The sequence below is a fragment of the Spermophilus citellus genome, assembly GCF_964194105.1.
Source record: "Spermophilus citellus genome assembly, chromosome: 17".
NCBI classification, from domain to species: domain Eukaryota; kingdom Metazoa; phylum Chordata; class Mammalia; order Rodentia; family Sciuridae; genus Spermophilus; species Spermophilus citellus.
This window is the reverse complement of record NC_138199.1, coordinates 51,886,381-51,913,544: the sequence shown is the minus strand read 5'-3', so window position 1 is coordinate 51,913,544 and position 27,164 is coordinate 51,886,381. Positions and strand designations below refer to the sequence as shown.

The 27,164-nt window shown below is 45.3% G+C and overlaps 2 protein-coding genes across 3 annotated transcripts in view; one reads left to right on the top strand and one right to left on the bottom strand.

Moving 5' to 3' along the window:
• The window catches only part of PIP4K2B (phosphatidylinositol-5-phosphate 4-kinase type 2 beta), a 32,830-nt gene extending 22,020 nt beyond the window's left edge, over nt 1–10,810 (top strand). For both annotated transcript variants that reach the window (XM_081271285.1, XM_081271286.1), the window contains 3 exons: nt 5,191–5,449; nt 5,998–6,101; nt 6,746–10,810. In XM_081271285.1, the coding sequence (XP_081127411.1) occupies nt 5,191–5,449; nt 5,998–6,101; nt 6,746–6,826 (444 nt within the window). In that variant the 3' untranslated portion in view covers nt 6,827–10,810. The remainder of the gene's footprint in view (nt 1–5,190; nt 5,450–5,997; nt 6,102–6,745) is intronic.
• Nucleotides 10,811–16,094: 5,284 nt separating this feature from the next.
• On the bottom strand, nt 16,095–25,462 carry PSMB3 (proteasome 20S subunit beta 3). Its single transcript, XM_081271303.1, has 6 exons — nt 25,343–25,462; nt 24,826–25,010; nt 22,612–22,719; nt 18,921–19,098; nt 17,280–17,374; nt 16,095–16,212 (listed from the first exon to the last, which is right to left on the bottom strand). The coding sequence occupies exons 1-6, from the start codon at nt 25,343–25,345 to the stop codon at nt 16,164–16,166; spliced, it is 618 nt and encodes a 205-aa protein (XP_081127429.1). The 5' UTR covers nt 25,346–25,462; the 3' UTR covers nt 16,095–16,163.
• Nucleotides 25,463–27,164: the final 1,702 nt, after the last annotated feature.

Below are 27,164 nucleotides of genomic sequence, written 5' to 3'. Positions count from 1 at the left end.
TTGTGGCTCAGTGGTAGACTGTAGTATGCATGAGGCACTGGATTTAATCCTCAGCACCACATAAATATAAAATAAAGATATTGTGTCAACCTAAAACTAAAAAATAAATATTAAAAAAAAAAAAACACTTCATGAGCTCTGTAATGTTTTAAATAATCAATAAAAAAAAAGAAAAAAAAACAACACTTATAGATAGTCCCTTGCTTATGGTGGTTTTCGTATTGGTGCAAAAGTGAAATGCACTCAGGAAAAACCATGTTTTGATTTTTGGCCTTTGCTCTTTTCCTGGGCTAGCAGTGTGCAATAGGTTACTCTCTTCTTTTGCTGGGCAGCAGTAGTGAGCTCAGATTCCCACACAGTCATGCAGTATGAGCATAAACAGCTGATAATTTGTAGTGTATTATATAGTATTTAATAAATTACATGAGCTCTTCTGACACTTAATATAACCTTTGTATTAAATGATTAAGTCACACTTAATTGCTGATGTAAGTGTTCTGGGCATGTTTGAGGTAGGTGAGGCTAAGATATAATGTCTAGTAGGTTAGCTGTATTAAATGCACTTTTGACTTAGATATTTTTAACCTGTGATGGGTTTCCTGGAATATTATTCCATTGTAATTAAGGAGCATCTGTATAATAATACTCATCATCTTAATTTTTTTTTAAAGAGAGAGTGAGAGAGAGAGAGAGAGAGAGAGAGAGAGAGAGAGAGAGAGAGAATTTTTAATATTTATTTTTTAGTTCTCGGCGGACACAACATCTTTGTTGGTATGTGGTGCTGAGGATCGAACCCGGGCCGCACGCACACCAGGCGAGCGCGCTACCGCTTGAGCCACATCCCCAGCCCATCTTAATTGTTTTTAAGTGTATAGCTTATTGACATCAAGCATACTGACGTTGCTCTGCAAACATTTCTACCATTTCATCTTCCCCAGCTGAAACTGTATCCCCATTAAACACTGACTCCCAATTCTCTCCTTCCTCAAGCCACTGGGAAACAGCATTCTCCTTTCTGTCCCTATGAAATCGATTACTTAAGAACTTCATATAAGTAGAATCATACAATATTTGTCCTTTCGTGACTGCCTTATTTCATTTAGCATAATGTCTTCAAGGTTCATCCATGTTGTAGCATGTATCTGAACTTCTTTTTTTAAGGCTAAATAATATTCAACTGTGTTATATACCACATTTTGTTTATCCATTCATCTGTTGGTGGACACTTGGTGTATTAGGGTCTTCCAGAGAAGCAATCAATGAGATTTATAAAAAAGATCTCTTTATAAAAAGAGATTTATTATGAGGAATAGGCCCATGTGAAGATGGCAACTGACAAGATTTATAGTTGGCAAGCTGATAATAGCCAGGAGATGGGTGAGAATGGTGGTTGGCTCTGTCATTCTTATGTGGTGTTCCCTTTTCTTTCTCTCCACTTTTACCTTGAGTTCAAAAGCCATGAGGAAGTCAGGCAGGGGTTCCTCTTGCTCATGGGAAGAGTCTGTCAGCCTTTTTATTCTATTCAGACCTTTACCTGATTGGATGAAGTGTGAAAGTCTACACTGGATAGAGCAATCTGCTCTATGCAGTTTACTGATCCAAATGTTAATGTCATCTAGAAACATGCTCACAGACTCTCCAAAATTAATGCTTTGACCAAATGTCCAGTCCAGGATACTGGGTACACAAGTTGACACAAAACTGCCCATCATGCTGGGCATGTTGGCACATGCCTGTAATTCCAGCAGCTTGGTAGGCTGAGACTGGAAGATCTTAAATTCAAGACCAGCCTCAGTAGTTTATTGAGAACTTGTCTCAATATTTAAAAAGGGCTGGCGATATAGCTCAGTAAATTGCCCCTGAGTTGAATCTCCAGTACCTATCCCCCAAAAGAAAACTGGCCATCATACTTAGATTGGTTCAACCTTGTAGCTATTGTGAATAATGCTACTGTGAATATGTGTGTAATAACCTTTTTGCTAGGAAGCTTTTCCTTACCCTCATGTTTGTTCCTTCATTCTGTCTTTTATGCTCTGATAACTCAGTTTGTTCTGAGTCTTTTTTCCTCTTTCCTGGTTCTAATATGAATTTAAGGCAGTTTACTCGGCTAATTTGTTTTCAGTGCATGTTGCTCTGTGATTATTCTTTGGTGGGTGGGGGTGGTGTTCATGGATTCTGTCCTTCTTGGAACCCTTGCTCCTCCTTTCCCTAGTCTTGAGAAGACCTTGTCCAGGGGTGCTGTGGTTATGCCACCTATTGATCTTCTACTAAGAAGATTCTGCTGATCTCCCAGCCTTGGGGCTTCTTGTGCTTTGGGTTGTGTTCCAGACTGTGCTTGGAGTCATTCTAGTTCTCTGAAGGTGCTCCTCCTAGACCCCTAGCACAGTGGTTGGTCTGACAGTTTCCTGGTGCTGCAGGCTGTTTGTAACCATGGCACAGTACCTGGCACATGTCTGATGGTGACTAGACTCTCATTCTTGGCTGATTTGGAATGCCGGCTGGCCAGTTCCATCCAGTGTTGTTCCCACAAGCTTTGTTACTCTAAAGCTATGAAATCCTAAACGAAGAACTGAAAACACCATCCTGCTCACAGCACTCATCATGCACATGAGGAAACTGAGATGTGGCAAGGGGAGGCCTATGGTACCAGGGGCGGGTCCAGGATTCTCCCCAAGCTCCACACAGCCGGGCCTGCCTGCAGGAAATGGGTGAGAATGGTGGTTGGCTCTGTCATTCTTATGCGGTGTTCCTTTTTCTTTCTCTCCATTTTTACCTTGACTGGTAAAGAAGCCAAATTATATAGTTTTTCAAACTTTGCCTGTTACCCCTAGTTAGAAGTACCTTTTATTGTAGCCAACAAAGTACACACACATACAACTGGAGCACCAGCTGCTCTTTTTTTTCCTCTTTCTGTATTTTTTTATTGGTTCTTTATAGTTGTGCATAATGATGGAATTTGTTGTTATATATTCATATGTGGACACACTGTAACAACATAATTTGGCCAGTGTCACTTTCTAGCACTTCCCTGCTCCCTCCCTTCCTTCTACCCCCTGGTCCCTTTCCTCTAACTGATCTCCCTTTGATTTTCATGAGATTCCCACCCCCATCTCCACCCCCACCCCCGCATTTCCTTTTCCTCTCTAACTTCCATGAGAGAAACATACAATCCTTGACTTTTGAGGAGTTTGGTTTATTTGGCTTAACATATGATCTCTGGTTCTATCTATTTTCCTGCAAATAACATAAATTTCATTTTTCTTTACAACTGAATGAAACTCCATTGTGTATATATACCACATTTTCTTTATCCATTCACCCATTAATGGACAAATACACTGGTTCCAGAGTTTGGCTATTGAGAATTGAGTTGCTCTAAACATGGGTACGTATCGATCACTACAGTATGAAGACTTTGATCCCTTAGGATACATTCCAAGGAGTGGTATAGCCAAGACGTATGGTGGTCCCATGCCTAGTCTTGAGGAACCTCCATACTTTCCCGTAGTGGTTGTACTAATTTATGATACCACCAACAGTGGAAAGGTATTCCTTTTTCTCCACATCATCTCTAGCATTTATTATTGTTTGTATTCTTATGACTGTCACTCTAACTGGTGTGAAATGAAATCTACTGTAGTTTTGATTTGCATTTCTCTAATTCCTAATGATGTTAAATATTTTTTCATATATTTGTTGCCATATGTATTTCCTCTTTTGAAAGTGTTTGTTTAATTTATTTTTCCTTTTATTAGTTAGGTTATTTGGGTTTTGGTGTTAACTTTTTCACTTTTTTATATGTTCTAGATATTACTCCTCTGACATAAGAGTAGCTAGCAAAATTTTTCTTCAATTTTCTCTACTTCTTTCCTCTCTTTACAGTCCTAATTATTTGCTGTGCAGAAGCTTTTTAATTTGATGCCATCCCATTTGTTAACTTGTTAACTATTGGTGTTATTTCCTGATCTTTGTGGTCCCACTGTCTCTATTTTTTTTTTTTTTTTGTACCGGGGATTGAACCTAGAAGCACTTAACCTCTGAGCCACATCCCCAGCCCTTTATTATATTCTATTTAGAGACAAGGTCTCACTGAGTTGCTTAGGGCCTCACTAAGCTGCTGAGGCTGGCTTTAAACTCATGATCCTCCTGCCTCAGCCTTCCAAGCTGCTGGGATTACAGGCATGTATCACTGTGCCCCACACTATCTACTCTTATTTCATGTTATGCAGGCTGATACACACACACACACACACACACACATTTAGTTATAGATGGTTACAATACCTTTGTTTTATTTATTTATTTTATGTGGTGCTGAGGATCGAACCCTGTGCCTCACACCAAGTGTACTACTACTGACCCACAACTGCAGTTGCACGCTGATATTTTTTATTCTATTTTATCTTATTTAATAATTTTTGGTGGGATACTGGGGATTGAACCCAGGGGCACTCGACCACCGAGCCACATCCCCAGCCCTATTTTGTATTTTATTTAGAGACAGGGTCTCACTGCCTTGCTTTTGCTGAGGCTGGCTTTGAACTCATAATCCTCCTGCCTCAGCCTCCCAAGCCACTGGGATTACAGGTGTGTGCCACTGCACCCGGCTTATTTCATAATTTTTTAAAAAAAAATATTTTCTTAGTTGTCAGTGGACCTTTATTTTATTTATTATTATGTGGTGCTGAGAATTGAACCTAGTGCCTCATACATGCTAGGTAAGCGCTCTACCACTGAGCCCCAACCCCAGCCCCTTATTTTATAATTTTTAAAAAGTCCTAGTTCCAGCCCACTACATTGGGTTCATAATGGGTTGAGACTCGTAATGAGAGCTGCACTTGAGAGACTCTGCTGTGTTTCATCTGCCTCTCTAGCCTCTTTCATAGTGTAGCACACTGTTATTTTTTTCAACTCATGGCCTCAGTGGGTCCCAAACCATCTGGACTACTGCTTCATTCTGCAGCCTTAGTGCCTTTCCTCAAGGAAGCCCTCTAGCCCCTGCTGTCAGTTTCCACACCTCTTTGCCCCTGTGGGGTAGCCATCCCTGTTAAACATGAGCTCACCAGGGCAGAGTCAGTGTCTGTTTCATAACTGTGTGTAGAATTGAGTTGAAAGAAACCCTTTTTCCCCCTTTCCAGATGCCATTGGGATGGCCTGTGTAACACCTTCCATCTTTCTGTCCCTCCCTAGTTCCTGGCCCAGCTGAAGATCATGGACTACAGCCTGCTGGTAGGCATCCATGATGTGGACCGGGCTGAGCAGGAGGAGATGGAGGTGGAGGAGCGGGCAGAGGACGAGGAATGTGAGAACGACGGGGTGGGCAGCAACCTGCTCTGCTCCTATGGCACACCTCCGGATAGCCCTGGCAACCTCCTCAGCTTTCCCCGGTTCTTTGGTCCTGGGGAGTTCGACCCCTCTGTTGATGTCTATGCCATGAAAAGCCATGAAAGTAAGTAGGAGCCTATGCTGGCCTGCCCGCTTTTCCCTCTAGGGCAAGATGTCTGGGCACTGGTGGTGGATATCCACCCTTCACCTCATTAACTTGAGGCCGACTTTGGCCTCTTTCTGCTTGAAGACTTCTTTAGCCGTCACCCACAGGAATTTGGATCTTAGGGTTCTATTTGTCAGGCCTGCCTTCCCCTCTGCACTGGTCTTGAGTGACCGAGGCATGCCCTGCTCTGGCCATAGGATGGACAGACCTTAAGCATTCTGAGTAGAGCCAGGACATGAGACATGTGAACTGCTTCCTGAGGTGGCCTGCCCAGTCTGGGGGGCTGGTATTCATCTCTGATGCTAAGTAAGAGGTCCCTATGGGGTGGCTGTGAGGATCAAATAAGATTAGAATGTGAAAGCTTCTGAGAAGGACCCATTGGTCTCTTAGTCAAAGTGATAGGGATAATGTGAACCTCAATTGAAGGATCATGGGTGTGCCCTAGAGGCTCTTGGCTCTACTCCCTACCACTTCTTCCTCCTCTCCTGCTTCTACTCACATTTCAGGTGCCCCCAAAAAGGAGGTCTATTTCATGGCCATCATTGACATCCTCACCCCATATGATGCTAAGAAGAAAGCTGCACACGCTGCCAAAACAGTGAAGCATGGGGTGAGCGCTCTCTTTCTTCCTCCAGGGCCAGCCCAGTGGGATACATCTGTACTCACCCTTGGACCCCCAGGAGGAAACCTTGGGCCTTCTGCTCTAGAAAGTGCTCTTCCACCCCATTCCTTCCCAGAACAGAGCTCCCTTGCCTTGTGTCCCCTGCCCATCCATACCCCACCCCCACCTGCCAGTTCTGGGTAATAAACACAACTTGTTTTTTCTCCAGTTCTCTGGCCCTCTGGGCCCTGAGCCCGCCAGCTTCTTTCCCTGGGGGCTGCTGGGCATGTTGTGCATCTTGTTGAATGGCCAGGAATAGCTTTGTTTACATGCCCACACTGCTCCCCATTGGCCTGTTTCCCCACAGCTTGAAGCTACTGTTCTCCACACAGGGCCCCCCACAGAGAACCAGGCCTTCTCTGCCACCTCCCCAGTGCCTTTTTTCTACTTCACTGCAGACCTGAGTGTGTAAATTAGAGGAGTGGAGCCAGGGATGTGACACTTTGAACTGCTTCCTGAGGTGGCCTGCCCAGTCTGGGGGGTGGTATTCATCTCTGATGCTAGTAAGAGGTCTGAAGACCTGGCTCCTCCCAAATGCAGCCTCCTGGTTAAGGGCAAGGAAGTGACCTGAATGGGCCTCTTGTGTGTTACAGGCAGGGGCCGAGATCTCGACTGTGAACCCTGAGCAGTACTCCAAACGCTTCAACGAGTTCATGTCCAACATCCTGACGTAGTTTTCTTCTGCCTTCAGCCAGAGCCAGAGAGCTGGATATGGGATCGGGGATTGGAGACGGAGAGGATATATTGGGGCTAGATGGGAGGGTAGGGAACAGAGTGGGGGGCCTGGAAGGCTTTAGTATTGAGACTGTAGCCTGTGACACTGAGAGCAGATTTAGCTAGGGAAGAGGGGGATGTGCTGTGTATGCACATGCTCACAGGATATAACCTCACCTTCTGCTTACCCTTGATTTTTTTTCCCCATTTGACCCAGGTTACAAAGGTGTTCCCTTTGGTATCTTGTGACTTGGTGGGTTTATTTGGGCTTTGTTTCTGAAATTTCATTGCTCACCTTGGCCACCTTCCCATCCCTGCCCGGCTCTCAGTTTCCTTCAATTAAAGAGGCACCTGGTAGGCCCAGCACAGAGGTCTCCTCCGAGCAGGGTGCACTGACACCAGCAAGGAGAAGAGGTCAGACACCTCGCCCTGCTGCATTTGATCTTACTTGGATTAACTTTTTAATTTTATAGAGTATTGTGCATAATTTCTTCTACCTTTCTACCTTGGATCCAAGTGAAATGTTACGTTTTTACTCCTCCGTTCTATCCTCCAGTGCTGTCCTCCCAAAGGAGCACTGAAGGCCAATGCCTGACATCTTGGATCAGAGTTGGAGACCTCCAAGGGGAACAGGTCCATCCTCATGGGATGGTAATGGGTGAGGGAGCTGCTGGGCTCTTGGACAGCTGGTTCTCAGAGAACCCTGTGGTCATCATCCAAGTCCCAGGCTCGCTTGGTCCCTGGAGTTGAGATATTCTGTCAAGCCTGCTTCATTGGCTCAAGAGGACCTAGAAAGCACCTTTGGATATAACAGAACTCTCGTGTTTAAATGGGAACTTCCTTTGGGAAGACCCCCAAAACTGATGTATGTCAAATAAGGTCTTGTGAACCTCATCTGTTCCTTCCTACTGACCTCCAGGCACTCTCACCTGTGGTTGGCTTGTCACCGAGGACAGAGCTCCGAGAACCTGGGTGCTCTTTGGAGAGACACCTCTTTAAGCCTCAGGCCCACCATGTAGATGTCTGGCTCTCTGTACTCATGGTTTTTCACCTGCACGGTTATAGCAAGCAAGGTGCCCACAACAAGGAGTATAGCATCGGAAACTGAGGTTGCTTCTGAGTCACTTGAGGATGTGACTCAGGAAATCCAACTTGAAAACCTGAGTGGGGTTTGACCCAGCCCCAGCATTGGGGCTGTTTTTCTTTTATTGCCTCTCTCTAAACCTGTGGCCCACAAGACTCTGGAAGAAGTGGCATCCTACAGCTTCCTTCAGGATTTCTATCCAGTCTCACAGCCTGCCTCCCAGGCCCTCAGAAGTGAGCCACACCTGTTTTGTTACCATCAGCAGCTGGTCCGCCAGGAGGGAAAATGGCTCCATTGTTCCATGTTGGGGGTGGTACATTCCTATATCATCCCACCCCCTCACCAATAATTGGGAACTTGGGATGAAAGATGGTAAAATTTGTAGATAACCCCAAAGATGTGAAGTTGGTTTGTGAATCATTTTAAATGAATAGGTGGTTTCCTGTGGCTTCCTCCAAAATGGCCAAGCTCGGCTTCTGGAGCAGAAACCAATGCTGTGTGTGTCTTGCCCACAGCATTCAGGTCAGGAAGGAATGGAGGCAGCATTCTTGGGCCTAATTGGGGCCGCCCCCTTCTGGAAGGGCAGAGCTAGCTCTGAACAATTAGAGCAGGGCCATGAAGTGACTCGGGGAAACACTTGGAACCATGTGGCTCTGGAAGAAAACAATTTTGACTTAGGAAAGGGATTATGTAGGAATAATGTTTGGACTTGATTTCCCCACCTCATAATCAAGAGTGAAATTTTGGATCTGTTCCCAGTTAGGCCCAGCATCTCCACAGCTTGGAAAGCTGTCTTCCAGCAGCCTCCATAGCCTCGGGCCCCGCCAGCTTTTCTGCATTGGGTCTGCTGATCATGTTGCCATAATGTGTATCAAAAAGTGTCACACAATCTTATCAGTTAAAGCAACTACCAGGTATCTAACTTGTTTAACATTGAGTTTTTGTGGATTTTTTTAAAAAATTATATATATATATATATATATATATATACACACACACACACACATATATATATATATGTGTGTATATATATATATTGTTTACATTTTGAGAGGTAGCATTCTGTTTCAAATGCTTTTTGTTTTCCTGACAGTATTGTTGATTGGGTCGAAACATTTGAGCTGTGGTTTGGTGGATTTTAGATTTTTTTTTTTTAAAGGTCATTCTCTGTGCTATCTTCAAAACCTTGGGTTTGGCCCTCTAATTCCTTTGGCATTCAGATGTTTAAAACCTATTTATCTTGGTTTATACAAGTTTTCTTTCTCTTTTTTTGTAATGATAAAGATGTTGTTTGGCTTGCAGTCTGAAAATGAATTGATCCTGGCGTTCACCTGCTCCCTCTTCCTTCCCAAGTCCTGCCATTCCCTTTGTGGGCGGTAGGAGGCGTCTTAGGGGAAGGGACTATTCCCAACCTACCTCCCCCAGGCCGTGCAGAGAAGCTGAACAGTCTTATGGCACCCCAGAATAATTTGGGGACTCCTGGAAACAAAGGTATAGGAATAAGGACTAGGCTGAATGGTGAGGCCTGGGTGAGATAAGGGCAGGGTTCCTTTCCATTCCCTCATTCTCCCCTTTACTGGGTAACATCTACTCAACTTCTCTGTCTCTGTCCCTGTCCCTCTTTTGAAATGTCACAGCCGAGCAATCATCTCCCAGTCATCACCAACAACAGCATGGTGGGGGGTACTTGGAAAGATGTGAGGGGTGCTTAGAAAACCACACTGGCAGACCCCTAGACGAAAGCCTGGCCTTGTGTCCTTGTTCATTAACCACGGGGTCTTTCCTCCAGGACACTTGCCTTCTCTGAGGCTGGTGGGGTTGCAGGGCATCCGGGAAGCCAGCAGTTCTAGGAGCAGAGTTCCAGAAGCAGTGCTCCGTCCTCATCTAGCTCAGGGGTCACTGGTCTGTGGCTTACCCATGAGTGGCCCCTGTGGCTGTTCTCAGTGGCACTCAAGTTTCCACTACAGGCAGCTTTTCCTCCTTCCCCCACTCCCTCCTTCACAACTCTCCCTGCTCTAGGCCTGAGCAGCTCTTGGTAATGCTCAGGGTGTGAGACAGAGACTTGAGACTCCTGCCCCAGAGATGTTCCCCCTTCACAGTCTGCCCGGCCAATTCTGGGGCTTTCTTCATAGCCAGTCCCACCCCCTATTATCTTTTTTACCAAATCAAGTCTGGAGAGAAAAACATTAGCACTCTCTAGCATTTGAATGTTGAGGGCTAGAAGGACAGTGTGTTAACCCTCAGAGCTCTGGCCTTAGACCTGTGGTCCCCTCATGTCTAGAGACCTCACTTAATGGCAGTAATGTAGGAAGGGGGGTCCTCAAAGGGAAGCACATTCAAACAGCTACCCTCAAATCGACCTGCCGTCTGCAAGGGGCAGTGATATGACACTAGGCCTCCTTTGATAAATGCCACTTATGAAGAGTAGCCCTTATGGAGAAAGGAAAGGAGACTCAGCTGTTCCTTAGCAGGTTATGCTGAGATCCCAGGAAAGAGGCTGGGGAAGAAATTTTTAGAACACTTGGACTTACAGCCATTTTTGTGACGAAGGTAGGGGCGGCAGGCCTGGGGAAGGCCCTGTGCTGCTCAGCACACCACATCAGGTCAGATCATTGTAAACAAAAAATATGAAGTTTGGAGTCACCTTTTAGGGAAGCAGGATAAACTACCACCCCACCATGGGTGAGACTTTTCAGCTTCCCACTGCAAGTTCATTTTTTTAAATAGGAATTTTCCATCCCCTGTGCTTGTCTAATGTCCACTCAAAACAGTTCGAGACCCCGTTACTGTTTTAAAATGCATGCATGTTAAGATGAATCTCCAACCCAAGGAAAAAATAAAACTCAAAAAGCTTTGTGTACATCTGGTACGTGTGAGTCCTTTGGCAATGTCTTACGCCACATATACTCCCCCCCCCCCCCGAATTAAAAGTTTTGGTCCCAGTTTTAGGGGCTGCTTGGGCAAAATCAGTGTATGGCTTGAGTCTGAAGAAAGAATGTGGTCAGTGACATTCCACTTATAGATACAACTAATAAGCAATGTTAATTAAGCAGGGTCTGGTGGTGCACACCTGTAATCCCAACAACTCTGGAGGAGAGGCAAGAGGATTGCAAATTTGAGGCCAACCTTTGCAACTTAGTGAGGCCTAAGCAGTGTAGCAAGACCCTCTCAAAAAATGAAAGGATTGGGGATGTAGCTCAGTGGTAAAGTGCCTCTATATTCAATACCTAGTACCAAAACAAAACAACAACAAAAAAGGCAATGTTAAGGGCACAGCACCAGGGCTGGGGCTGTAGCTCAGTGGCAGAGCGCTTGCCTAGCACATGTGAGGTACTGGGTTCCATCCTCAGCACCACATAAATAAAAATATTGTGTCATCTACAAAAAAAAGCACAGCGCCAGTGCAGGCTGCCTGCCCACTGTCATTGCCACGCACCAAACTGGAAGACTGAATCACTGCCCCCTCCCTCACTTTTCCAGCTGGGGAGGAGGGCCACTGGCTAGCAGCCCTGTTCTACTGGCTGGCTATGCTGCTGACTGAATGAACATAGAACCTCTGTACCTCAGGTTCTCCTCCTGGATACTTTTTAGCTTAAAATCTAGTGGTTCTCAAAGTGTGGACCAATAGTATCAGCACCTGAAAGTCAACTGTAAATTCTCAGGTCTCATCCCAGATCTTATGAATCAGAAACAAAGAAAGAAAAGAAAAAGCCAGGTATGGTGGTGTGCACCTACAGTCCCAGCGCTCGACACTTGCTCAGGAGTTCGGACCAGCATGGGATGTAGCTCAGAGGTAGAGCGCTAGTGGGCAGGCACAAGACCCTGGGTCTGCTTCCCAGCACCACAAAAAGAAAAAAGGAACTTGTTTCCCTCTCCTCCCCGTAATAACAGATCAATTTTAATTTCAGCACCTGAATTGTTTAAAAAATCCACAGAAAACTATCTGTATGCCAGGCATGGTGGCGCACACCTGCAATCCCAGCGGCTCAGGAGGCTGAGGCAGGAGGATCGTGAGTTCAAAGCCAGCCTCAGCAGAAGCAAAGTGCTAAACAACTCAGTGAGACCGTGTCTCTAAATAAAATACAAAATGGGGCTGGGGATTGGCTCAGTGGTCGAGTGTCCCTGAGTTTAATCCCCAATATAAAAAAATAATAATAATCAGAAACTTTCCACAATTATAGTAGTAGTTAATTACAAATTTTACAATTAATACTTGATATTAACAATCAATATTTAGCAGGAGATATTGAGCGTGATTTTTCAGAGTCTCATCCAGTTGTATTCTATTGGAAAGGTTTCTTAAGTAGGGATAAAAGTGGCCAAAGATAGATACTACCAGTATCAGACCAGCAAGTAAAAGTTCTCCCACAGTTTCTATCCCCCCCCCCTTTTTTTGGCATTTAAAAGTGAACAGTGAGAAATACTATATATTTACATGTACACAATGTATACTGTGAAAGCATATTTGTCTACAAACATAAAAATACTTGTTAACTAGTTTGATAAGTAATATAGAAAAGTATGTAGCAGAAACAGTCATCATCTCTGACTGTGAAAGATCAATTTTATGTTTTAGATTACACCAAACAAAGCTTTAGTTTTTTTCACATCCCTTAACCAGAAATACTTGTAAAGGAAGGAAGATTCCACTCTTAGCATGGCTGTGAAAGGAGTTAAATTAAGAAAACAAATATACATTGACATGCCTAAGTCCAGAATGAGTTCAAATATTTGGCCACATAGAATAGTATCATCTTCAAGAACAGTAGTAATAGCTGGGTAGTGTGGCGCACGCCTATGATCCCAGTGGCTCCAGAGGCTGAGACAGGAGGATCGTGAGTTCAAAGCCAGCCTCAGCAAAAGCAAGTTGCTAAACAACTCAGTGAGACCCTGTCTCTAAATAAAATACAAAATGGGGCTGGGGATGTGTGGCCCAGTGGTCAAGTGCCCCCGAGTTCAATCCCCAGTACAAAAAAAAAAAAAAGTAATAACAGGCTTGATAAGCAGTTTTTAATACAAAAGGCATTTTGGTATTTTAGCCACTGGAAAACAAAAGCTGTAGCACCAAGAAAGTTCTGAGATAGCTCACTTTTGAGATTCCATTTAGTGTATTTAAGGTTAATTAGAGTTGACATCAACATTTTTAAAGACAGGCAAAAATTCACATTAAAACAAACAAATCCTCCCTATACTTCTATTTAGAGTAGGTAATATGATTCCAAGAGTTAAAAATTATTTCACAACCTATGACTTCAGCTTGGCAAACAGATTCCAAACTGATTCATCCCTATTAAAATGTAAGCTCTTAAAAAAAAAAAAAAAAAAAAAAAAAAAAAAAAGAATGTATCCCTGAATAAGTAGACATGTATTTTAAGAGAATCAGACAATCTTTGAAGCAGCCTTGTGTTTCCTTTAAATTGGTCTGGAAAGAACCATTATATTAGCTTCATAGAAAGGATTAACTGGCTTCTTGGTCTAAGGTTAACACGGTGATCATCTGTTTAAGGATAGAAAGGTGGGCTGGGGATGTGGCTCAAGCTGTAGCGCGCTCGCCTGGCATGTGCGCAGCACTGGGTTCGATCCTCAGCACCACATACAAATAAAGATGTTGTGTCCGCCAAAAACTAAAAAATAAATATTAAAAAATTCTCTTTTTTTAAAAAAAGGTACCAACATTATGTAAACCCGTAAGGAAAGGAGGAGGAGATGAGGGCTTCCCCTGGCAGTTGGGAGCTAAAACTCAAGGGATTCTTAGAAAAATGACATGATGGCAGCAGTTCTTGTTTCTTCTGAGTTAATTCTAGTGAGGGAAGGCATTATTTTCTTTCTTTTTTGGTACTGGGGATTGAATTCAACCCCTGAGCCACATCCCCAGCCTTTATCTATCTATCGATATATATACATTTAGTTGTAGATGGACATAACACTTTTATTGTATTTTTTATTTTTATGTGGTGCCGGGGATCAAACCCACTGCCTCACACATGCTAGGCAAGCGCTCTACCACTGAGCCACAACCCAAGCCCCTCTTGGCCCTATTTTTTTTTTTATCTTAGAGATAGGGTCTCACTGAGTTGCTTAGCGCCTCAAGGTCGCTGAGGCTGGCTTTGAATCTGTGATTCTCCTGTCTCGGCCTCCCCAGCCACTGGGATTACAGCATGCACCACTGCATCCGGCAGGGAAGACATTCTTGCTCTTGAAATTTCCTTATACCCTGGACAAGTTCATGGAAATCTTGATATACAATCATCCTAATCTTTGCTGATGTTCCATTTTTGTTACTTTAGTGGCCATGCTACTTGCTGTCCTTCAGTGTTACTTGTCTTTGATGATCTAGGTCAGCTTTATTACCAATTAAAAATCATTGGATCCCTGCGTGGTGGTGCTGGCCTGTAATTCCAGCCACTTGGGAGGCTGAGGCAAGAGTATTGCAGATTCAAGGCCAGCCTCAGCAATTTTGTGAGGCCCTATGCAACTTGGTGAAACATATCTCAAAAGAAAAAATAAAAAGGACTCAGTGGTAAAGCACCCAGGGTTCAATATCCAGTACCAAAAGAAAAAAAAAAAAATCATTGGAAACGCCTCATGATCCTTTACTGAGATTTCTTCACAACTGTCTCTGCCTGGGTGCAATGGCACATGCCTATAGTCCCAGGGGCTTAGGAGGGAGGAGGATCGTGAGTTCAAAACCAGCCTTAGCAAAAGTGAGGCACTAAGCAAATCAGACCCTGTCTCTAAATAAAATACAAAATAGGGCTGTCGCGGTGGGGTACTGGTGATATAGCTCAGTTGGTAGAGTGCTTGCCTTGCATGCACAAGGCCCTGGGTTCAACCCCAAAGGATGTGGCTCAGTGGTCGAATGCCCCGAGTTCCATCCCCAGTACAAAAACAAGACAACCCCCCCCCCCCCCCCCCCCCGGCCTCTATCTATGACTGAAAAGACCTGCAGGAAGCCCTCAAGAGCCCTTGTGTACTGTTTTCCCATGGCTCCACTCTTCTTTTCCAGCTGTGTCCAAAATCTCTAGCAGGGATTTTGCTGCCAGTGATGTGTGTTGCAGTGGGAGGCATTCTAGGGTGGCTATTTGGGATCCACTGTGCTAAACAAATGTCCCTTTGTTTTCTAAGGCATCTACTACAGCTTGCAAGCTGGGCTCAGGGTATCTTAGAAGACAGATAATTGACCCTAAAAAGTCAATTAAGTCAGCACCTCAAGGGATGAGATCCAGTGTGTTTTGTGAACTCCCCAGGTTGTTCTAAAACTGAAGTAGAAAACCTCTTGTGGGGGCTGGAGTTGTGGCTCAGTGGTAGGGTGCTCGCCTTGCACGTGCGAGACCCTGGGTTTGATCCTCAGCACCACATACAAAAATAAACAAGTGAAATAAAGGTGTTATATCCAACTACAACTAAAAAATAAATATTAAAAAAAAAAAAAGGGCTGGGGATGTGGCTCAAGCCGTAGCACGCTTGCCTGGCGTCCATGTGGCCCGGGTTCGATCCTCAGCACCACATACAAACAAAGATGTTGTGTCCGCCAAAAACTAAAAAAAAGAAAAGAAAAGAAAAAAACCCCCAACCTCTTGTGGGTACTTGGCTGAATTTCTATCTTAAACATTTTTTATAAAAGATTGAGGATCACAGTTGGAGGCTGGCCTCAGCAACTTAATGAGACCATGTCTCATAAAATAAGAGTACTTGGCAATGTGTAGAGCACCCTGGGTTCCATCCTCAGTACCTTAAAAAATAAAAATAAATAAAGTAGCCTTGGACAAGTTCTCTATCTGCCCTTTATCTCTAAATAACTAATCGCAACTGCTCTGGCTCATTATGATGATTAAATTCTAGAAGGTGAAAGCAATTTATTCAAGGCCAAGCCCAGAGCAAGCATTCCACAGTGACTTGTAGATTATTCTCCCTGATGGATCAGTGGAGCAGCACACATATCAAAAGGAAAACCTGAGCACAGTCTGAGCTCAGTAGGGAGCACCTGCTTATTAGCATGTGCAAGGAACTGGGTTCCACCCCACCACACCCATCCCTAAGAAAAAGAAAGAAAAATCTGAGGACCAAGCTAAACCTTAGTAGCTCTTTGTACCTGCCTAGTTGGGGACAGAGAGTCGTGGGGAAGCACCAAAGACAAGCAGTAATGAAAGAAAGGCTATTTTATTTTTTTAAAAAAAGGAAAGAAAGAGAAAAACTGGATTCTGTGAACAGGGTCAGTCCATTCGGGCCTTCAGTGTCCTAGTGGTGATCTTGTCCTTCTCACTGTAGAGGGAGAAAATGACAGAAGACATGTATACCACCAGGTAGCTACGCCTCCTGCCCCAGCCTCAACACCGGGCTCTGGGCAAGGAGAGCTGAGGGCCACTTACTGCCCCCAGGAACTGTCCAGCAAGCCTCAGCTGGTGTCAGCCTGTGGTGAGAAGCAGGAGGATGAGAGGGGAACTGGGAAGACTCCACAGGAGAATCACCTAGGGGAGCCTCTCCCAGAAAATGGTGGACTGAGATGGCCTCCAAAGAACAAAAGGCACTCCCGAGCTGGGCGCACACTATAATCCCAGCTACCTGGGAGGCTGAAGCAGGAGGATCTCAGGTTTGGGGCCACCCTCAGCAACTTAGAGAGGCCCTATCTCAAAATAAATTTTTAAAAAGGAGCTGGGGTAGGGCACTTGTCTAGCCTGTGTAAGGCCCTGGATTTACTCCACACTATAGGGGGGGGGGGGGAGGTTCCTCAGGCCTAGAGATCCCCTTGATCTCATCCCAGTGAACGCAAGAGGACCTTAGGGTGGTAAATTCTGTACTTGCAGGAAGCTAGCAGGCTACCCCAAGAGGAAAAGGGCCTGAATGCTGACTGGACTGCAGAAAGCAGCTGGAAGCACACTTTCTACTTTAGACAATTAGGTTCTGGTCACAGTCCCAAAGAGGGGTGTGTGTGTGGCAGTTAGAGAGCTGGAAAATGGTTCCCCAGAGCTCAGCACATCCCATGGTTCTGGGCTCTGGACTTGTGGGGGTCAGGAGAAAGAATGGGGAGCTGCCCAGATGTTCAATTTGCAGTAGCTTTGCGGTGGCTCCTGCCCACATAGCTCTCTGAGATCTTAGGGTTACCATTAGGGAAGAATATGAGCAGAGGAGGCAGCTCAGGGTCATGGAGCCCCACCTGGCAGAGGCCAGGGGAGGTGGAATGGAAGCACTGACTTCTGCTCCGTGCCTGCCACAAGCCCAGGCTTTTTCTCTTCATGCCTGCCCAGCTGGCTGGGAAGATGGAGTGCTCGTGGGGCAGCAGACAGACAGGTATCTGCAAAGTGTCCAGACTTCTCCCAACATGTACTCACATGATGTGGACAATGACTCCCATGCCTGACACTGCGTCCCGGTCCACAGCATTCAGCATGGCTTGGGAGATGGTTTCAAACAGGTGTTCTGGATCCTGCGGCAGAGCAGAGCCCTTTCAGACTCCTGACTTAGTTTGGCTCCTTTACTTTCTTTTCTTCTAGCCTCAAGGTCCCAGTTCTGGCTTCTGCCATGCTTGAAGTGAGGCTATTCCCTGAATGTGGGAAGCCTCAACTCCTTCCTTGGCAGGGAGCAGCACTATGTAAAGATGTCACACTCTGAATTCCCTCCAGGAGCCAGCAGCGTGACCTGAGCAAGTACCGTGTCCCTTCACTGAACCTTAACTCCTCTTCTATAAAATGTGGAAAACAATCTCCACTTGGCTCTGATGTGCTTTCTCAGTTGCTGGATGAACTTTCCCCCTGGATATCCCATAGGCACCTCAGAATTCAACCTGTCCAACCATGTCCACCCTCTCCACCCCAAAACGACTCCTCCTCCCACACTTAGCCTGGCTAAGCTAGGGGGAGACTCAGCCTCTTCAGCGACTGCCTTCTCCCCTGCTTCCTTCCCAGAAGTCCCCCGGACTGGCTGCCCTTCTGCCCCCACTGCCACCGTCTTTGCTCAGGACCTCAGTGCCTCCTGTAGATGACAATAACCTGTCACATCCAGTTCCTTACAGTGGGGGTAAAGTGTTTTAAATTCCTTTGGGTGGTTTGAGGCCCTTAGAAGTCTCATTCCAATCTCCTCCCACCCCATCTCAACCCGCATTCCGCCCCCATGGCCACCCTGAGCTCTAGTCACAGAACACACGGAGCTCTGCCTGTACCTTGCCCAGGCCCGTCCTCCTGCCACCAGGTCCTTTCCTTCCTCCTCTTCCCAGCACACTGCATTTTAACAGGTATTTGGGTGTCTGTCAAGCTTTGGTAGGTGACAGTAAGCCCTTCAAGTCACACTGTATCCAGGTCCAAGCCTAGAGGGCTGGCACGCAATGACAATAGCTACCCCTTCCAAGAGGCAGTATCCTGAGCTCTCTTCATGAGCTTTCCTAAAACCACACCTAAGTCAGTCTCTGTCAGTACCCTCTTTCCCAGCTGAGGGGACGGAGATAAAATAACAGAATCAAGAACAATAACCAGGGGCTGGGAGTGTAGCTCAGGGTCGCACACTTGTCTAGCATGTGTGAGGCACCGGGTTCAATGCTTAGCACCGCACATGAACAGTAAATAAAAATAAAGGTCCATCAACAACTAAAAATACATTAAAAACAAATAAAACAATAGCTAAGTGGTAGATGGACCCAGGTTTCCAACCCAGACAGCCTGGGTCCAAACCCATTCTGTCAGCTGCCATTAATGCTGCACTGTGTTAAATATTCGTTTGATAATGGAAATGAGAACCCAATGAATCCAACTCAAGGCTGTGGTAAACAGCTGACCTGGGCCTCCTAACAGGGGTGCTCTCCTCCAGAGTCTGCTGGCCCCAGGGGATGATGCTCCTGGAAACCCTCCCAAGGAGCAATAGCTGTAGTCTACCCTCGGGCACTCCATTCTCCCCACGACTTGCCACACAACCACATTTTGTTCCTGATGGCCACGGGTACCTACCCCAGAGCCCAGCTCCCCTCTCTGCCACCAACTCACCATATTGGGCTCCCAGAGGGACTCGCACATCCCGTACATTTGTTCAGCGCAGGTGCCACTAACTACAAAGTCGTCAGTCACCATGGGGCAGCCAATGAGGTCTAGAGAGCAAATGAAGGGCTTAAAGGTCTTCGGGTCCAACCCAGCGATAACTGGCTCTGTGTAGTAGGGGCCAAACCTGTAGGACCAGGACCAGAGAGAGAAACCAGGGCTCAAGAGTACTCACTTTCATGTGCAGGCCTATTCAGACAGACAAGGCTCTGGTCCAGCCCTGGGAGGAAAACTCAGGACCTGCTTGGGAAGATCTTCTCCCCGTGGTCAGCTCTGCCTAAGCCTCTCCTAGTAGCTGGCAATGCTTGAAGACCTCATCCTTACCACCATCAACTCGTGATCCTCCTATTCCAGCCTCCCGAGTTGCTGGGACGGCTACAGTGCCTGGCTTCATCTTCTTTTCTCTGACACTTCCCTTCACATCCATCTTACCCTGGCCCTCACTTCCTCTTCCCTTCTTTGGGAATTCAGCCTTCTTCCCTATCCTAACCCAAAGTTCTATCATTATTCAATTCTCTAAACATTAATACCGCTATGCCTTTAGAAAAAGAATTTGAGGCTGTTTACTGAAAAAAAATAAAACAAATCAAGTACAAGTCATTCAGACTGAACACAGTATTGCTCTGAGCCACCTGGCAAGGCAAGGCAAAGAGGGAGACTCAGTGAGCTGGGTTATTTCTCACTGCCTGCAAAAGGAAATGGCAGCTTATTGGAAATTTTTTCTAGATCTCAAACTCTGAGCATAATCAATTTGTTGGGCATAGTTGTACATGACTATAATCCTAGCAACTCTGGAGGCTGAAGTAGAAGGACCCAAGTATATAGCCTCAGCAACCTAGCGAGACCCTCAGCAACTTAGCAAGACCCTGTCTCATATTAAAAAATAAAAAGGGCTAGGGATATGGAACAATGGTAAAGCATCCCTAGGTTTAATTATCCCCAGTACAAAACAAACAACAACAACAACAAAAAAAAAAATTGAGAAAAAAATCAGTCTTGGGCTGGGGATGTGGCTCAAGCGGTAGCGCGCTCGCCTGGCATGCGTGCGGCCCAGGTTCGATCCTCAGCACCACATACCAACAAAGATGTTGTGTCCGCCGAGAACTAAAAAATAAATATTAAAAAAAAAAAAATCTCTCTCTCTCTCCCTCTCTCTATTTATTTATTTTTTTTTTTTAAAAGAGAGAGTGAGAGAGGATAGAGAGAGAGAGAGAGTGAGAGAATGAGAGAATTTTTTAATATGTATTTTTTAGTTCTCGGCAGACACAACATCTTTGTTGGTATGTGGTGCTGAGGATCGAACCCAGGCCACACGCACACCAGGCGAGCGCGCTACCGCTTGAGCCACATCCCCAGCCCTCACTCTCTCTTTAAAAAAAAAAAAAAATCAGTCTTACTTTTTTTGGGGGGTGGGTGGATGAGTAGGGGGCCTTATTAAATTGCCTCAAACTAGTGAGCCTCTGGCCTCAGCCTCCCAAGTACCTGGGATTAGAGGTGTGTACCACCAGGCCCAGCAAATCTTAGGGATATATATATTTTTAAACTCAGGGGCCCTCTACCACGGCACCTCATCCCTAGCCCTTTCCATGGTTTGAAACAGTGTCTCACTAATTGCTGAGGCTGACCTCAAACTTGGGGTCCTCCTGCCTCAGCTTCCTTAGTCACTGGGATTACAGGTATATGCTAACACACATGGTGTCTAGTTTTTTTTTTTCCAGGACTTACATTTTTCTAAATTTTACTCTATATTTAATTGATACATAATAATCGTATATATTTATGGGGTACAGTGTGATGGTTTAGATACATATATACATTGTGTAATAATAAATTCATTGTGTTTAACATCTCTATCACTTCAAAGATTTGTCATTTCTTTTGGTGAGAACATTCAGAATCCTCTCTTCTAGTTCTTTGGAAATCTACACTACACTGCCGTTAACTATCATGGTGTCTAACTTTTATTTTTCCCTTTGCAGTGCTGGATGGAACCCAGAGCCTTAATCTTAGGGATTTTTACATATAAAATACTTTTTAACTAATGGACAATATTCTCAATAGAAACAGTAAGTATAAAAGTATTATCCTTGTGTCTCATTGACTTGTAGTAATTTCTAAGAGCATGACCTTCAGTAATAGCTCTATGAAAAATACTTTAGGGCTGGGGGTAGAGCTCAGTGGTAAAGCACTTACCTAGCATGTGGGAGGCCCTGGATTCAATCCCCAGCACAGAAAAATAATAATTAAAATTGGTAAAGCAGAAAAAACAAAGGTGTGTGTATGTGTGTAACATGCTTTAATCCAGTTTCTCAAAAAGACCCCCTGGGTAACAATTTCTGTAAAAAGTTGAAATTTTTATATTTTCCTCTCAATAAACGAAAAAAAAAAATCCTGGACTATCTGGATAATGAACTTAAAACCAAGGACAGTCATGGAGCTCAGGGCTTATGTTTGGGGTCAGGCTCATGCTTTGCCAAAGCATCAGCTGTAAGTCAGTTTTAACTTTTACTGCAGTCTTTTCACAGAGGGGCCTGGGCTCATGAAAAGTGTTTTTCTTTAGGAGGTCCAGTACATGCTACAGCATGCAGATCACTGTCTCCACCTATTCCAATTAAAAAAAAAAAAAAAAAAAATTCACTTGGGCTGGGGAATGAAGCTCTGAGCTATAGCAACTAAGAATTCAGAATTTTTCATGTGAGTCTTACTGTATTTTTATTCTTTTTAAGAAGCACAAGCCAGGGCTGGGGATGTGGCTCAAGTGGTAGCGCGCTCGCCTGGCATGCGTGCGGCCCGGGTTCGATCCTCAGCACCACATACCAACAAAGATGTTGTGTCCGCCGAGAACTAAAAAATAAATATTAAAAATTCTCTCTCTCTCTCTCTCTCTCTCCTCTCTCACTCTCTCTTTAAAAAAAAAAAAAAAAAAAAAAAAAAAAAAAAAAAAAAAGAAGCACAAGCCATTAAATATACAGCTAGATGTAAGTGAATTTTTATAATTTTATAAGACTTGCCCCCTTCCCAATATAAGTCAATCTAAAAATTTTTCTGTTGCTGGATGTGGTGGTACATGTCTGTAATTCCAGCTACATGGGAGGCTGAGGCAAGAGGACTGGAAGTTCAAGGCCAGCCTCAGCTATTTGGCAAGATCTTGTCTCAAAATAAAAAAGAAAGACTGGAGATATATATAGCTCAGTGGTAGAGCACTTGCCTAGCATGCATGAGGCCCAGGGTTCAATCCCTAGCACTGAAATAAACAAAAACAACCACAGAAACAAAAACAACTTAGGGTTTTGTTTTTGTTTTTTTTTGTTTGTTGGTTTGTTTTTGTTTTGGTATTTTGGATCCCACTGAGCCACATCCCCAGTCTTTTTTATAAAATTTTTTTATTTTGGAGACAGGATCTCACTAATTTGTTCAGGGCCTTGCTAAGTTGTTGAGACTGACCTCAAATATGGGAATCCTCCTGCTTCAGCCTCCTGAGTCACTAGAATTATAGGTGTGATCACCACACCTGGTTTCTGCAATGAGTTTTCCTCACAAAAACTAATACTAATAATGAGAAATGGGAGGACAAGGAGGACTGCCTGTCCCTCCATTCAACATGCCTACTTGGCCAATCAAGGGCTGTACTTCCACTCACCGTTTCTCATATAAGAGGTTAGCCACCATGCTCATGAGGGTATAAGGCTTAATCTGCCGACCTTCCTTCAACTCATACAGGTTCAGCCGGAACTTGAGGCGTTGAGCACTACAGTGGGAGGAGAAAAAAGTAAGTGAGTCATTGCTGGATGTCCCTTTGAGTCTACCCTGTGGTAGTCAGGAGGAACTCAAGGAGACATACAACCTCTTTCCTGTCCAAGGGATGCTGCAAATTCTTAAATGTACTCAGAAGCAACAGCTTTGTGCTGATGGACAGGAAGGTATCCAAGAAAGAAGGCCATACTTCCCCTAGGGCCATCTCAGAGTCCACCAATGCCATGCCTGGTTTCTGTAATGAGTTGGAGGCACAGCAATGCTTCCAACAAAGACTTAGAGACAACTTTAGTTCCATCTTACAGGTGAGGAAACTGAGGTCTAGTGAAGTAACTGTTGCCCACAAACAAGCAAAGTCAGTGAGAAAATCTCCCAAAGAAAAGGAAGCAGCGTGAGGAGAGAGCAAGGCTGCTGGGAGCCTGCACACTGACAGGAACCTGAGCTGTGGTTCTCTGACTCCAACAGGAGAAAAGGGTGAGCTGGGTCAGAGCTCAGGAAATTCTGTGTTCTTGAGACATAGGGGGCTTTAAAGGAAATGAGAGAGAATATTTTCTGACAAGCGTCCACCCTATCCATGAACTAGTCTTTCAGCCTTTTAGGACAGAAGTCCAGAGCTGCTGCTCCTTAGGCCACCAGTTTCCTGCAGCCCCTGCCACCTGTGACCTCATATTCCCGCATGGAATATTTTCCCAGTGCTTTTCCTCTTTTCTTCTCTGACATCTCTTCCTCCGCCACTGCTAAAATAAGATTCAGTTCTCAAATTGCAGCCTATTCTTTTTCCCCTCCACATGCTTTGTCTCTCCAGAATCTTCTCCCATGGATTTAACACATCACCAGGGCCTCTCCTGCACTCAGCCGGTAACTTTAAAACCCTAATTGCTTGCAAGATATTTCTGAATGGCTTGCCTTGTCCTTAAAATTGGTGTCAAACTCAAAGTCATCATCTTTTCCCCAAAATTAGTCTTCCCAGCTCCTATATTTTAGTTAACATGCTCAAAATAAGAATCATTTTTGGATCTTAACTGTGTTGCTTACGTGCCGGATACTAATTTAGATTTTAGTACAGTTGTCCCTTGATATCCATTAGGGACTGGTTCCAGGAAACCTCCTCCCCCCATACCAAAATATGGTGGTGTAACAGGTGTCATGGCACTCACCTGTGATCTCAGCAACTCAGGAGGCTGAAGCAGAAGGATTGAAAGGTCAAGACCAGCTTCAGCAACTTATTGAGACCATGTCTCAAAATAAAAAATAAAAAGAACTGGGGATATGGCTCAGTGGTAAAGCAACTCTGGGTTCCATTCCCAGTAACAGAAAAGGCAAAGCCCCAGATCCTTCCATTGTTTTTTTACACCACCTTCTTAGGACCATAATCTTCACACTTGGACCATCACAAAATTGACTTGGCTTCTCTTCCAAACTCTCCCTTTTCATACAAATAACCACTGTCAACTAGCTAACTTACAGGTGAGGAAATATGCACCAACCCATCATGGGTTGACTATCTCTGTATACCTGCTTTGTTTGCCAACTAGACATGAAGTTCTTTAGGAACTGGGCAGACACCACTCTGACCTTAAAGAGACCTGCACTGGGCTGGGAGGTGGTGCACACCTATAATCCCAGACTCAGTAGGCTGAGGCAGGGGGATTGCAAGTACCAGGCCAGCCTCAACAACTAAGTAAGACCCTGGTCTCAAACATAAATAAATAAAAAGGGCTGGGAATGTAGCTCAGTAGTAAAGCTCCTAGCTTCAACCCCCTATTGCCCTCCACCCCACCCCCCACACAAAGAGATCTGAACCGGGATCCTGGCTGATACCCATTAACTTGCATATTGGACAAGACACTCTCTGAGATTCTCGGATTGTTCATCTGCAAAGTGGGACAGCAACCTGGTAATATCTGAGATTAAATGAGTCCATGCACAGTAAGGTGCCTTCCAGAGCCCCACAGAGTAAATGCTGGTCTAGGTTGTTCAGGACATCTGTACCCTGGGGTATCGGAAAAGCCTCAGACTCACTGATGGTGTTTGGCAGACGACCAACATCCAGGTTGGTCCAAGAAAGTTCTGGGTGTGGGCAGAGACCCCTGACACTTACACCGTCTGGACATCTGTGGCGAGCCCCGCCAGGCCAATGTATAGCCGGTCACCCATAGGAAAGATCTTCTGGAAGTCCGTGGTCACCATCTGCGCTTGGATCCCGAAGCGCCTGTCTGCAGCGATGGCCACACAGTTCTTCCCCTTCATGGCCATGACGGCCCCTCCATTATAGGACATAATAGACTGGGGAAGACAAAGTGGAGGGCCTCAGCGTGAGGAGCCAAAGGCTGCCATAGCCCCCAGCCCAGCCCCCGATCTGAATGCTCCTGTGCTCCCTGTCCTCCAGACTGGAGGCTCCTGGACGCCCAGAACTCCAGCTCTTTAGATGGGCCCTGTGCGACAGCTAAAAGCCCCACTCAACCCCTAGGTTCTCCCCGCGGGGTCCGCTTCCTTCGAATTGAAGCTGCTTCCTTCCATCAACCCGGAGATACCCTCTCCGCTCCTAAGCCTGATCTTACCCCTCCCGGCTTCTCAATTCCTACCCCATGTCCTTTTTCCTCACCCTCCTTTCTCACCATGATTGCGGTATACTAGGACCCCCGATCGCCGCTGCAATTCCAGTAAACCGGTCCTAGCTTTCTGTACGCCAACGCTTTTGCTGTTTCCTTTCCATTGGTTGATAGACCAAGTCCTTCTGGCAACTTGGGATTTCTATTGGCTGTCCATCCGTCAATCATCTTCATAGGTTTGGTTGAGAGGTCAAAACCGGGGCGGGGAAAGCGGAAAGTGAAAAGTCACTGTGAGTACGGAAGCGACCTGCGTCGGGTGCATGCTGGGATATCGGCGGACCCCAATTCAGCCTTAGGGACTAGAGAAGGGGCGGGGCCGGCACGCACGTGGGCTGGGAAAGCAGTGCTGGAGAGCTGCACCCCGAGCTGCCGGGCTTCCGTGGAGCACGCTGTATAAGTTACTTGTCCTCACTTTATTTCTCTGTCCCAGAAATCCCAGAAAAGCTACTTGTACCTGGGCACTTTGCGAGCTTCCTATATTCTCTGTCTTTGAACAGTGCGTGGTGTATGGAAGACTCCCATTAAGTCCTAGTTATAAAAATGCGAGAGGGAGGGGAGCACGTCGCGGGTATTCTGCGGCTACAGGGGTTCAGCTTCAAAGGGAGTTTTGGAGAGCAGAGGTGGGTCTACTTTTTGGGACCTCTTCGACGGGTCGTCAGTGTAGCCCTAAGACTCAGGTCACCCTAAAAAGGGACAGTTCGGACCTCTCCACATGTAAGTACAACTCAAGATTGGTCAGTGCCGATCTCTAGCAGACAGACCTCTAGCAATCGAAGAGAAGCGACCACGTTCTGCGCCTTCCCCTACCAAGCCCTATCGCCCTTCCTCACGGACAGGACCTTTTCTTTTCTCCCAGGATCTGCTTTCCTTCGCTGGATTTCAGAGCTCTTGTTACGGTTCCTGCGCCATTCCAGGCTCCTTCCTATTGACTCGGCTCTCCGCTACCCGAATAGTTATCGCAGTCTCTGTGGCGCAATCGGTTAGCGCGTTCGGCTGTTAACCGAAAGGTTGGTGGTTCGAGCCCACCCAGGGACGCAGTCTTTTTCTGATGGGATTCTTTTTCATTTTTTAACAATCACAACCTCCTAAAAGCCAAATTTTGTATTGAAATGAAGAGGCAAAAAAAGAAATGAAGAGGGCTGGGGACGTGGCTCAAGCGGTAGTGCGCTCGCCTGGCATGCGTGCGGCCCGGGTTCGATCCTCAGCACCACATGCCAACAAAGATGTTGTGTCCGCTGAGAACTGAAAAATAAATATTAAAAATTCAAAAAAAAAAAAAAATGAAGAGGCAACGTTTGTTTCTGCAACTAATCAGAGGACTGAAAATTTTGTTGTAAAAGACGGAATAATTTCTCTCGCTCTTCTCCATCATTGCCTTCCCACCGCTATGCTCAAACTGGATTGCAGGAAAGCAGACCAAGGCTTTTGTATCACGAAAATAAAAAGGCGATTTGTTTTATGATGCATTTTTTCCATCGGATTAAGAATGAATTTGCAATGGAGACAGTTTTCCATTGTCTCCATCAGTGGATGGTACAAACCCTAAATACTATGTCTGGAAGGGAGGACTGTGAAGATAGAGAAGGAAGGGCAGACAAGCTGAGGGATGAGGAGAAAGGCGCCAGAAGGGGAACCTAGTTAGGGTTAACAGAGAGACAGAAAAAAGGGACATGACAGACATAGGATGAGTGGGGAAGCCCCCAAGAAAATGGAGAGAAGGAAAAGACAATCGTTTTAATATGACATTATGAGAAGCACAGAAGAAAGAAGAAGAGGAAAAGAAAGAAAAAATAAGATGTTAGAGATACAGAAGTGGGGAGGAAAATGG

Bases quoted from the DNA above. Each gene is read 5' to 3' on its own strand.
- PSMB3 (XM_081271303.1), bottom strand. The intron at 19,099-22,611 runs GTGAGTGGAAGT...CTGGTCCTACAG, and splicing joins AACCTCTTATATGAGAAACG to GTTTGGCCCCTACTACACAG. The intron at 17,375-18,920 runs GTGAGTTGGTGG...GCTCTGCCGCAG, and splicing joins CCCTCTGGGAGCCCAATATG to GATCCAGAACACCTGTTTGA.